The sequence below is a fragment of the Acyrthosiphon pisum genome, chromosome A2 (genome assembly GCF_005508785.2).
Source record: "Acyrthosiphon pisum isolate AL4f chromosome A2, pea_aphid_22Mar2018_4r6ur, whole genome shotgun sequence".
Taxonomy (NCBI): Eukaryota; Metazoa; Arthropoda; class Insecta; order Hemiptera; family Aphididae; genus Acyrthosiphon; species Acyrthosiphon pisum.
Window position 1 is genome coordinate 51,373,914 of NC_042495.1, and position 12,656 is coordinate 51,386,569.

General features: G+C 26.0%; 3 protein-coding genes and 1 long non-coding RNA gene across 8 annotated transcripts in view; 2 read left to right on the forward strand and 2 right to left on the reverse strand.

The window, feature by feature from the left end:
- The first annotated feature begins 2,847 nt into the window (after positions 1–2,847).
- LOC115034034 lies at positions 2,848–5,932 on the forward strand. 3 transcript variants are annotated; one of them, XR_003839390.1, is made up of 4 exons: positions 2,848–2,908; positions 3,372–3,497; positions 5,448–5,578; positions 5,772–5,932. It is a non-coding gene; the product is annotated as an uncharacterized LOC115034034 (long non-coding RNA). The 3 variants fall into 3 exon arrangements; XR_003839389.1 differs by having other exon boundaries at positions 5,448–5,932; XR_003839388.1 differs by lacking the exons at positions 5,448–5,578; positions 5,772–5,932 and having other exon boundaries at positions 3,372–3,674.
- Positions 3,989–6,159, reverse strand: Ndufb3 (NADH dehydrogenase (ubiquinone) 1 beta subcomplex, 3, 12kDa). The gene is given in 3 exon segments (NM_001162795.2): positions 3,989–4,958; positions 5,939–6,068; positions 6,130–6,159. Coding segments are annotated over 2 exon segments (327 nt in total). The 5' UTR covers positions 6,067–6,068; positions 6,130–6,159; the 3' UTR covers positions 3,989–4,759.
- Positions 6,160–6,350: 191 nt separating this feature from the next.
- Positions 6,351–9,269, forward strand: LOC100165829. Its single transcript, XM_001951445.5, has 6 exons — positions 6,351–6,737; positions 7,413–7,479; positions 7,548–7,723; positions 7,814–7,975; positions 8,056–8,210; positions 8,272–9,269. Exons 1-6 carry the CDS (start codon positions 6,701–6,703, stop codon positions 8,362–8,364), a joined length of 690 nt encoding a protein of 229 aa, XP_001951480.1. The 5' UTR covers positions 6,351–6,700; the 3' UTR covers positions 8,365–9,269.
- Positions 9,270–10,171: 902 nt separating this feature from the next.
- LOC100159671 (E3 ubiquitin-protein ligase NEDD4) overlaps positions 10,172–12,656 on the reverse strand; it is a 25,957-nt gene continuing 23,472 nt past the window's right edge. For 2 of the 3 annotated variants that reach the window (XM_001949884.5, XM_029490264.1), the window contains exons 16-17: positions 11,894–12,063; positions 10,362–11,834 (exon numbers count right to left, since the gene is read on the reverse strand). In XM_001949884.5, the coding sequence (XP_001949919.1) occupies positions 11,732–11,834; positions 11,894–12,063 (273 nt within the window). In that variant the 3' untranslated portion in view covers positions 10,362–11,731. Of the gene's footprint in view, positions 11,835–11,893; positions 12,064–12,656 lie in introns of all 3 variants that reach the window. The other variant, XM_029490265.1, reaches the window with a different exon arrangement.

A 12,656-nucleotide genomic window follows, 5' to 3' on the forward strand; every position in this document is an offset into this window, starting at 1 on the left:
AATCAAGTAAAAATCTGACAAATATGCAAAATTAAATTGGTAAATTTGAAATCTTTAGGTGATGAAACAAATTTCTATCTTACTCCGCGTTAATTTAGATGTTATTAAAAAATATGATAAATGCATACATCCGCTCCCTAATTATAACTTTTAACATTGTTTACTACCTATTTGAATTTTACACTTTTATTATTTTCTAGTTGTACCCTAACTGTAGGTGAGTTATTTAAAAACAAATTAATCAAATGCTCAAAATGGACATCAGCAATTCTGACATTCAACATGAATATATAATACCAGGTCAAAAAAAATGATTAAATTTAAATTCAATGAAGTTTAGTACCTACCTCTTCAGAAAATTTACTATTAATTTAATTCATCTCAAAACACTTAACAAAAATCCATTAATTAATTATATTCACTCAATTGATCTTAACAATATTGTATTATAAACTTAAGCGTTTTATATAATATCTAATTATCTACATCTTATTGTTAGTTACTAAATATTATATTTTGTTCTGTTCTTTTTTGATAACTGATTAGGTATGTATTTTTAATTTATTATTAATTATATATTCTCTAGACTTAAACTTACCATCCCCTGCACTGACAAGCTATGCTTATTAGAAAGGTGTTACCTGTTAATTTGGATGTAATAGGTATTAATATTATGTTGCACCATGTTCAATGTTGTCATATTAACAAATAAATAAATAATAATAATAATATTGATAACATTATTTTTAAATTAAATGATGACATTTTATGGAAATCAATAATTATTCTGTAATTATGAAATTTCAATGCCACAATGATTTATAGAATCATTATAGAAAAATGAAGAATAATTTAATGAAAAATTCCACTCAAAGTGTTACTTATTACTGGATACATCCTTTTTACCTCTCTGTTGTGTCCATATAAAATATAAAATTACCTACTCACTTATGCTTATTATGAATAATTGTATGGATTATATATTTTAAATAAACGTTAAAAATCATTAAACAATATAATTTCTTTATGATATTATTCAAAATAAACAACAATTGTTTAGCTTTTATCAATACATATTTAAAAAAATCTTTATGAATTACCAATAACGAATACTTATTATTACACTTAATGACAAAAATGTCAAAATAGTGTAGGTATACAATTATACAAATACAACATATGTTAAGGACTTACGGAATTAAAGATATAATGTTTTATAATTTATGTACCTACAAATAAATTGAATATCATTAATAAGATTACAAATGAAGATGTTGTAATTACTGAATCAAAAGTAGACATTTTTAATGAGTTAAATGCCTTTTTTTTTATTTTTGTAGGACATAATTTAAAATTAAGCACATAAAATATGATATTTCCTTGAATGATTATAATGGAACTATAGTCTTTAAATGATAATATCTTCTTTAAACCTATTAATAGTGAAGACATTTTATTATGGAACACCTAAATCATATTACTGAATACTGATTATTCTTCATATGAAAATGATTTAACTAAAAACACACTTAAAAAAACTTCTGAATATAGGTTATAGGTATTTCCTTACCCTTGTCAATTATTTTTAATCAATATCTCTATTACCTGGTAAATACCTTTCATATTTTAAAAAATTGTATTGTAATTCCATTATTTAAAACAGGTAATCATGTGGAAATCATCGACCAATTTCATTATCTTTAACTTTGTCTAACATTTTTCAAAAATACATAAAAAAAATATATTACTTTTAAACATTTTTTTTTTCAATTTTGTATAGTGTTTGCGCGGAACTCAAAAAGTAATGATCTATAAAAGTAAATTTCCTTATCATTGTTTTAAACGTTAAAAAACAAATTAATTAAAAAAATAATTATTTTTGTATTGTTTTTAAACTTAATATAGTCCTAGGAATATTGTACCGGGGGGGGGGGGGGGCATCCTGGTATAATATTTCTGGAAAATTCATACCGGGGGTAAAATATGACTAGGAAAATCGTACCTCCCCCCCGGTAAAATTATCCGGGGATACGATTTGACTGTGACAGAGGCACTGACGATGTTATAATATAATACTACATAATACATATCTGAAATCTGAAATAATAAATTAAAGCCGGCATCACAATGCATCGACAAATTTTGTCGAACGGTCTTTAAAGATTACCGACAAACGCGTTCGTTATTCGGATATGTAGTTAGAGGGAGGTCCGGGGGTGTACCCTATTGCCCTAGGTTACAATTTTTTTAGTCCATTTATGGAATTTTTAATTTATATTGACATATTATTATTGTGTATTAATTGTAAAAAAAACTAACAGGTGTATAGACGTATAGTACATTAGTACTTATTATATAGCCTATAGCCTATAGGTATATATTTTAATAAATTTATTATTACAACTTTCTGTTAAAGGCAATTATTACACCTCAAAAAGTGAACCGATAAAAAAAATTGTCATCAATTAGTCGGTAATAATGTTGCAAAAAATAACAGTTGCAAAAAATATTTTAGGTCAACTATAAACCAAGAAAGGTGTTTTAATGACAATTGAATCAGAAATATCAAGTCGTAGGTAAAGAGGATTTTGAAGAAGTGATCACTTGATTTTCAAATCTCCAATCTAGGAGAAACTAGAGAGTTATAAAATATGTATCTATTATAGATTGTTATTATTAATAAAATTATGATCAGAAAATGCAATATCTAATAATAAATAGGTACCTAATACATTTTTTTTTCAATTTATATTTCATTTTGGATTCTGAGCGGATCGAGAAAGGTATTAGTTTATTTTTTTATCCTTTTTACAAAATGTCTACCAGAAGGAGTTCTTCGATTTCAACATAATATAGTATCTTATCTTTTGGCAAATTGGATCAAGATGGACAATGGTTCTTTAGAGAGGTAATTTTTCGATTTTTTCAATAGTTATTTAATGTCTCGGGAAACTCTTAAAATACACAAATAAAATACTAATTTCTACTAATTATTTCTCCTATAACCAAATGCAACCATATATAAACAAAAATGTTCACCGTAAATCTCAAAATCCCCGGGTTGGACCTATCAGGTCCAATATTGTGAACATAATATAATAATAATCATAATAATCATCCTAGGAACATCTCAAACACACGCACAAAATTTCATCAAAATTGGTCCAGCCATTTAAAATGCCTTATTAGAATAATAATAATAATTAGAAAAAAATAATAATTATTATTATTATTATTATTAAAACCAATAGCAACCATTTACAAACAAACATTTCCATCGTAAATCTCAAAATCCCTGTTATTTGAGCACCAGAGGGTTAGGTCGGACCTCTAATTTACACTTTTTAAATTAGTCTATTTTCTTCCCATAGTTCTTCTCATAATCCCATGGAAACGGTCTTACATGGAATCATAGCTACGGTTCATGATAACGGTACGTGCTCAAGGCCGCGAAATTGAGAAAAATAGCTATTCAATCAATCAAAAATATTATTCAAGTTAAGTAAAGATGATTTACAAATTAAAATTTTTTTAAAAATGTATACAATGTTATAGAATTATATTAAGTATTTTAATTGTTTTTATAAAGGGTACTTAAGAGTGACATAAGCATTTTTACAGCCTACAGCGACTTTAGGTGTCAATCTGGGCATGCCAAAATTTAACATTGTTAAGTAAATTAAATATAGGTACAAAGAAATATATATTTTTAAATTTCTAAATAATACTGGTTAGGAAGCCTGGTCTGACAATTCAAAACTTTTAACTGACTTTTATTTGTATGTAATATCATTGATTATAAATACTAGTATTTAATATTTATACTAGTATTTATAATCAATGGTAATATAATTTATACCTATATACGCGTGCCTTATTTTATTTTCTCGTATTATATTATAAATTAATTAATTTTTGTTAGTATAAAAGAATCTATCATACCTACAATTTTAGAATTATCATAGGTAAACAAATAAAGGTAGATTTGTTTTCTTATGTATCAGAACGAAAATATATTTAGTCAAAATAAATAATGAGCGCACATTTTTTTCATTAAATATTTTTCATTGTGTATACTTTAAAAATAAAACCAGATTACTATATCAAATTGTCATGTTGAAAACATCATGTTAATTGATACAACATGGGTTTTCTTTAACACCTTAATTAACCATAATTAACCCAAATAAATGTACATTTAATCATAACCAGAAAAGTTCATTAAATCAGACACCTGCATTTTCTTTCAATACCCGAAACCGGATTAAATGATTCCAGTGCAAAGCCCTAGTGAAGAGTGAAGTCTATTGGTTAAAGGGATAATAAGGATCAAGGAGGTATCAACTTATCCCTCGAAATAATCATTTTAACTTTTTACTCTATTCTATCGTGTGGTTGGACCACAAATAATTTTTATGAATAAATTTAACAAGAGTAAAAGGAGAAAAAAATCATATTCAATTATAACATTTTGAGACAGTAAACGAGAATAGTAGTATCACTTTTTTCTATGCTACAACCATTTTTAAAACAATTTAGTTACAATACAAAATGTACGTGTTCCACATATAAATCATGTGTGATAGTTAAATTTATCCTTGCATATTTTCATATAATATATTTTTATAAATAATTTTTTTGTAATACAAACAAATTAAACTAAAACTAAAATTTATCGTACTGAATTTTTATATCGTTTAATCATTAATTCTCTAGACACGTCATTGAATTCCATTGATTTTGGTACTATTATCTTAAATTAAAGACTGGATGATGGAAAGTAAGGCTTTCTGTGATGGTGAACTGGTGGATAAAAATGTTCATAGGTTTTTTCCACAGCAATAATAGAAGCTGCTAATCCAAAGGCAATTGTAAGCCCACGTTTACCACGGAACCAACATTTGAAATATTGTGCATAACGACTACCACGATTTGGAGGATATCTCCAAACTTCATTCCTATAATTCAAACATTATGACATAAGTTATATATAAAACAGTTATTAGAGTAAACTTACAAATAATCATCTGTGGACATTATTTATTGTATTTTAAAACATAAATATCCTAAACAAGTAAATTAGTTTTAAAAAAAATTATCTTTGATATATGAGTGAGAGAATGTATACAGTCTAACAAGATAATATCCGTTTTATATTACAACAACTATAGTAAAGTCAGATATTACCCATCCAAATATCATTAATGTTATAAAAAATAATAGCTAATACAAATTTGGATAAATGTATAAGTGTGTTGCAATAAAATAATTTTAGATACTATAAACATTTATAATGTATGCTAAATTAGAGATTTTTGAGGATTTTTGAGAACTTTCATTCCAAGATTTTATTAAAATGAGATGGTATAATTATCAATAACTAATAAAATAATTAGTTACGTTCGATAATATCTAAATATAATTTTTTTTGTTAACTATAAACATAGACATGCGCTCGGGACAAGCTGGTCAACTTGGAATTTTTTGGAAGCATTGATAAATATGTATAAATGTGTTATGTATATTATTGTTTATTAAATATCAGTGGCGAATCATGGACTCATAATTGTTTGACAAGGTAGTATTAGTGATATAAGTGATATTTTCCTTAAAAAATTGTATTTTATCTACCAACATTTAAATATTGGTTTTAAATTTATAAGTAAATTGTAGATGGTAAGTGTGTTGATATTATATTTTTTTTTTAAAGTAAGGAGCACCATCCAAGAATTGGTACATTATAGATATTAATATATTATAAATTATTTCAGGCTTGACGGAAATTGGAGTCTACACACCTATGCCTACATTAAACAATCTATAAGTACACTATAAATGCTATATTTTTATCCTAATAATGAAGTATTGTGCGTTTTTATATTTAATATATAATATACGTAAAATGAATATACCCATTATTAATTCAAAGAAACTTTACCTCAACCACGGATCTTTAAGTCCTTCGGTAGCTAAAATATTCTTCACCTTCACAAGTTCCGGTACGTTATCAACTTTATATATTCTGTAATCCGGTATTTTGATTTCATGTTCGTGATGGCCACCCATCGCTTTAAAAATGTATTAATTTTGATTATTATACTATACAAAAATAAGTAAAGAAATACTTACTTCTTAAAATATATCAGGATCTCTATTAATATTATTTATTATAAATCAATTATTGACGCGATTACGCGAAGGAATCGAAATTCGAAGCCTGATTGCCCGAAGGATAACTAAAAAATAGTTGTAAAATAAAACTTCTAGTGATTTGATAATAGAAACAGCTGTTAATTTTCAAAGAAGACGTAATATCATTATAATATTCTGTTGTTCTATGATGCTACTATGGTATTAGTTGGTATATAATTATTGGTATACGTCTATGGTATAAATACAAAACAATCAACATGTTGATGTTTATTGAGTAAATAGTAAATTGTTATCTAAGGCGTGACCCAACACTCGTTAAGTCGTAAATAGCTATTAGTTACCATTTAATTTGTTATTATTTTAAATACATTTTAGTTTTTCATACCTATATCTTAGCATATAACTTACATACCTTAGGTATGTTTTTATAGATTTCGATTTTTATTTTTTTTACGGTATTTTTATTGAATATTGTAAGATATAACTATTTATATTCAACAGCGTACGCTATTAGTTATCTAAGTATTTTAAACCAAAGTATTTTACCATGAGTTCTGACAAAATTGACTATCCAAAAGCATCGAGTAAGTGTTGTATCAAATTAATACCGTATTACCGCAATCGTACCTATCCATTTTGTTATTATTTCATTCGAAATTAGATTAGATTTTATTAGATTTAATTACAATAAATAAATATAATAATATGATTTAACACAATGATATCCTTTATATTATAACTATTTGTAAAACTTTTTGGATCGGTAAATCACCATATACTTTTGAGTATACCTGTGAATTTGGTCTTGGACTGGTTACATTTTATTTTGGGTCTGTGCTTTCATTTTGAATAAAGATAAAATAGGCCAAAAGGCATGGTGAATCTCTTTCCACACATTTTGATGTCCCTTAAGTTGGTCATCTATCCGCTCTGATTTTCTCTTTATTTTAATTAATACTACAAACTAAGCTTTACAGAATTCACGTTGCTTGGTGTTCGCCGATAGTATTTCTATAGGTATTTCTTCAAGTTTTTTTTTGGTTCAATGGTTAAAACTTGGAATACTCTAATTAAGGGTTTTTTCCTGTAAAATCAGTGTGTTAAGCGTTACCGAGGTTTAAACTATGATTGTAATACAGGCCCTTAGTAATACAATTCATACATTAATTAAATATGTAAATTTATTTATCTACCTATTATTATTTTTTTTTATTATAAAAATTGGGTAATTTTTAACTGTAAATGTTAACCTATTCTAGAACTAATTAGTGATGCTGGTGTTATCATTTACATTGGAGGATTTCTCTTAATCATTGCATTTATAAGGTACTTATAAACAATTTTAACATTATAGCTGGTTTACTTATTTAAAAATAATAAATTAATATTTGTAGCCCTTATTGGTTGGAATCATATGATGAAGCATTCATAAATTTTAAGCACATGGGTTTATGGACATACTGTTTTGATCATTTCCGATATCCTCACTATCAATTTGAAAAACTCTTTGATGGTTGCAATACAGTATTCAGTGAAGAATATTACGTTATTCGAGAATGGCTATTACCAGGTTAGTATTAATTGATAATAAATTACAATTCATTTGTATACATTTTTTTAGTAGTTAAACATTTATGAATTATGATGTTTGTTTTAAAAGGATGGCTATTATTTTTGGAACTTTGCATGACTTTAGCAGTATTGTTATCACTTGGGACATTAGCAATAATTGCTGCTGTTGTAACGAGATATCCACAACGTCTTGTACTTAAATATGAGTACATGCTATCGGCTGCATGTTTCTTAGCGGCTGCAACTACTAGTTTGTTAAAAGCATACTATTATTTGTTATATTATCTCAACTCGTGGTTTGATTAAAATATGAATTCATTTTTTTTCTAGCTGTATTGATACTGTTTACTGTATGCCTGTTCCCATTCAACTGTTGGAGACGTGATTGGCTCATGTATCCCATGTATAACCATCTATCGTGGTCATTTTATATTGCTATTGTATCAGGTTTTGTGCATGCTTATGGAGCGTGGTATTTATTTCAGGTTTGTTGAATATTTATTTAATATTGAATCATACAGACAGCCATTTATTATTATTTTTCAGGACGCACAAATTGCTTATGAACAAAGAAGGGAGAGCAAAAATTTAGTCATGCAAATGTATCCTCCTCATGAACGTAACTTCTATGATCAATAACACTGATAAACGTTTACTTTTATAAGTTATTTTAAATAAAAGACAAATCCGTCCATTAGAAACATAACAATCTGTCCATTAATATTAACTGTTTAATTTTGTATTTAATAATTTAGTTAATGATCTATAATTGTCTATTATTGTAGCAATTCATCTCATCTAAAAAAGTATATTGTAACGCGTAATTAATTGTTTTGTGTATTATTATTTTTTAATTTATTAAGAGAATGTCATATCCAGATATTTTGCTTCATAATGTTACAATCATAACACATTTTATAAGAATCCATTTTACTCTGTTATTTTAAATTAGTGAATTTACCAATTTAAATGTAAGAATATTATCCAAGGCTTCTGACTGTGAAATTAGGCCCTATTGGCCTAATGTCTGTTTGGTAACATACTATGTCAAGATCGAAGAGAAGAAACCAGTTTGCCACCATGGTGAAGAAGTATATTTTTATTTTGGGGAGAGTATTTATAATAGGATGGAGACAATACAAGCATGTGCAACTTCCACTTTAAAGAATTAATTTTAAATTAAATTAAATTATTATGTAAGTAAAAAAAAATTGTGAAACCTAAATGATGAAATTAATTAATTTTATATAATATTATTTAAACTTTTATTGTTTGGTACAGTGTATATAATATGTTAAATACTAACTAGAACTTAAGTATATTATGAAATTGTTTCCTGTTATTTTCTTATATACATTGCACCAACTATCACTATTTTTAAACCGTTATATAGACTGTTATACAATAATTATGATATTTTAATATTAGTGTAAACAATTAGAATTAATTAATAACATATCGATTCATTTATTTATAACAATACATTATTTTTATGTTCAAGCTATAATTTTAATAAAATCAACTTATTTTCAAGTGTAGTACAATTTACTGTTTAAACTTTTTTTAAATTCTAAGCAAAACAATGAATTTTCTAGTTTTAAAATTGTGGTGTTTTTAGTTTCATGTTAAATCTATAATTCCAATTGAAACATCTAAAAATTCAAAAGGGTTACACTCTGATTAGAATTTATTTTATACTAGCTGATCCCGTGCACTTCGTTTCCCGGCAACCAATAATTATTATTATAATAGCTTCAAAACATAAATGGCAATAAAATTTCCATCGGAAATCTCAAAATTCCTGTTTGAGCACCTCCCGGAGTTGGTCCTCTCCCTTTTTAAATTATTCTATCTTCTTTATATACAAAACATTCCATCGGAAATTTCAAAATAATATATAATTGGTTGCCATTATAATATGGATACACACACCGACGGAAATCTCAAAATAATGTATATCTGGTTGCCGTGGTAATATGGACACACACACTGAAGGAATTCTCAAAATAGTATATAATTGGTTGCCATGGTAACATGGACACACACACTGACACACATACATTCATTTTTATATATTATATAGATTGTTGGTCATTTCTATTGTCTGGTAAGTTTCCCAATTGTAAGATAAAAATTATCATGGTTACAATTTAGCTTTATTAATTAGTTATTTAATGTATGAAACATGACCTATCTTACATGTTAATGTATTCTTGTCGTATATAGTTTACCACTCGTAAAGTCAATTTTTTTCGGTACTGGCCCATCCTATAATAGTATTCTGATAAATTAAAAAAATTTCAATTTAATGATAATGTTTTCCAATAATAATAATTAGGAATAATTATTAGAATAATTAGGTACTTTGATGAAAGGAAATGTTTTTTTAACAGTAGTGAAAATGTATGAATATGGTATGTAAGTCGATAATGATAGAACAATACCCTTTAATTTTTTACATTTTATTAAGAAATAAAACAAAAATATTTGATTAGGTCTTTTATGTATATATTATCCATTATTAACTTCAATAATAATAAAAAATATATTACATATTAGGTGTATAAAATATATTATGTGAGCATATAGTGAAAATTTCTGTCACTTTGTAAATAAAATTAAATATTATCTGTACAGACAGTTAAAATTTAAGTTTTTATTTAAGACTGAGTGCAAATTCTGAAGTTTAGTACTATTGTCTATTTTATAAAAAAAATAATAAATTTGTTGTGTATATTGTGAATATAATTTGTTTTCTTTAAGTACAATTAATTATTTAACAACAATAAGGTATCAATCTAGTCACAAGGCACAAAATATAATTGTGACACCATAAATGTATATTATTTATAAAAACGATAATTTCGTTCAAAGAAATAAAAAATAGTTATAATAAAATAAATATGAAGTATAAAAATACTTCAAAAAAAAAAAAAAAAAATACAAATAATAACAATAATTTTATAAACACTATTACATATTTAAAAATGTAGGATCACTGAAATTTTCAAATTTGCATAATACATAGTTAAAAAAAAAAAATTATGGAGATAATTAAATTGAAAAATATGATATAAATCCATACAATGCAACTATCAAATTTCTATATTAGGTACACAAATTACTAACTGTTTGAATACTGTTAATAGATTACGCGATAAGTTACAAGTTTCAAATAATTGTATCGGCAAAATGCAAATTGTCCAATGACTAGTTTTGTATCCTACTAATACACACTTATCTCTTAAACCAATAATTGTCATTTGAAAACTATTAATATTATTTATAAATGACAATTTCAGTTTAATGTTTGCATTTCTTTGGCTTAATATTAAATATTAAAAATATGTTCGATTAAAATTCGTAAGTCTAATCTGAGAAAACGAATATATAATGCATAGGCCAAGAAGTTCAGATCCTCCATCTAAATTCCAATCAGTAATAAATCAACAATCAAAAATATGTTAAATTTTTTTTTTTTGTTAAAAAATAAATAAAAATAATTAGGTATATTGTATACAGAAATAGAATGATTTTTAAAATTGCACATTGTAAAACATGACATAACAGAACTTATGATTTTATTAGCAAATAAGTCTTTATAATTAAACTGATGATTGTGACTTGTATGTCACACATATATGAATAATTATAAATGTAAATACACTATAAAAATTCAACTGATAGCCATTCTAAACTACCCTGATGATGAATTCAACCCAATAATAATAAAAAAAAAATGTTCTATAAAAAATATATTGCCATTGCTAATAAGCAACTTAAAAATGTTGTTCTAACAGTTATATAAAATCATAATACTAACATCTTAATTACAATCTTTTAATATTACATTTTGGAATGATTATTATTTTATATTTTTTATATTTATCTCTAATATTATAGTCATATCACATGTGATCATTGGAGGGGTAATGTTACTGTAACATCGATTTGCATTTGGTAGAAGGTAACTTCTGTAATCTGAATATAATGTTCAGAATCCACATTAATCCACTCCAGCAAAACCTTGTGAGCCTTCAATTGCTTTAATTAATTTGTTTCTCAGTTCATGATAGCTTTCATATGGTGGAAGATCCAATCTATTAAAACTATATAAAAAAACCCAATTAAATTTGACACAAATACATCAAATAATTTCACTTCATACCAGGTGTGTGCCCTGGGATAATTTTCTTTTGTTCCCCATCTTTCAATTGTAAACAATTGTGGTCCATTACTTCCATATAACTCTTTGAAACCATTCATTGGAACTCTAGACGTACCTGTTACAAACTGCAAAAGTCTTGATCTCATTTCGTTATTAAATGATAAAACGCCCTATAACAAATGTTTAAACACATTAATACACTGATTTACAAAGTAACATTTGAATATATAAACAATATAATTTTATATTATCCAAAACAGTTATCTAGCTTCTAGTATAGTGGTATAAGGTATTATAAAAACCATTTCAAAATTGTATATAAAAAAACAGGGATATATTAAAAAAGAATTTCAAAGGGCCCGTGACTTTCCCCATTTACTGTAATTATTTAATAACACACACTGATTTACAATATTTTCTCAATATTTTCTATTTACGCACTGCATACTTTGTTGCAGGCGCGGATCCAGCCTACATTAACAGGAGGGGCGGATTATAAATATCTAAATATATTTACTATTTACCTCAGTGGTTGATTTGGGGGGGGACGCAGGGGGACAGAGTCCCCCTTCTTTTTAGATTTTTTTTCAGCGTACCCCTTCTATTTATTTGAAACGGAACGCTGGGAACCCAACATAAGCTAGTGAATTTGTAAATCGTGATTTCCTGATGCCAAATTTACTTGATAGGTACACATATTTTATATTGTTACTATATTTTATTATAGCCTGTTAGTTGAATTAATATTATAAATTATAAAAAA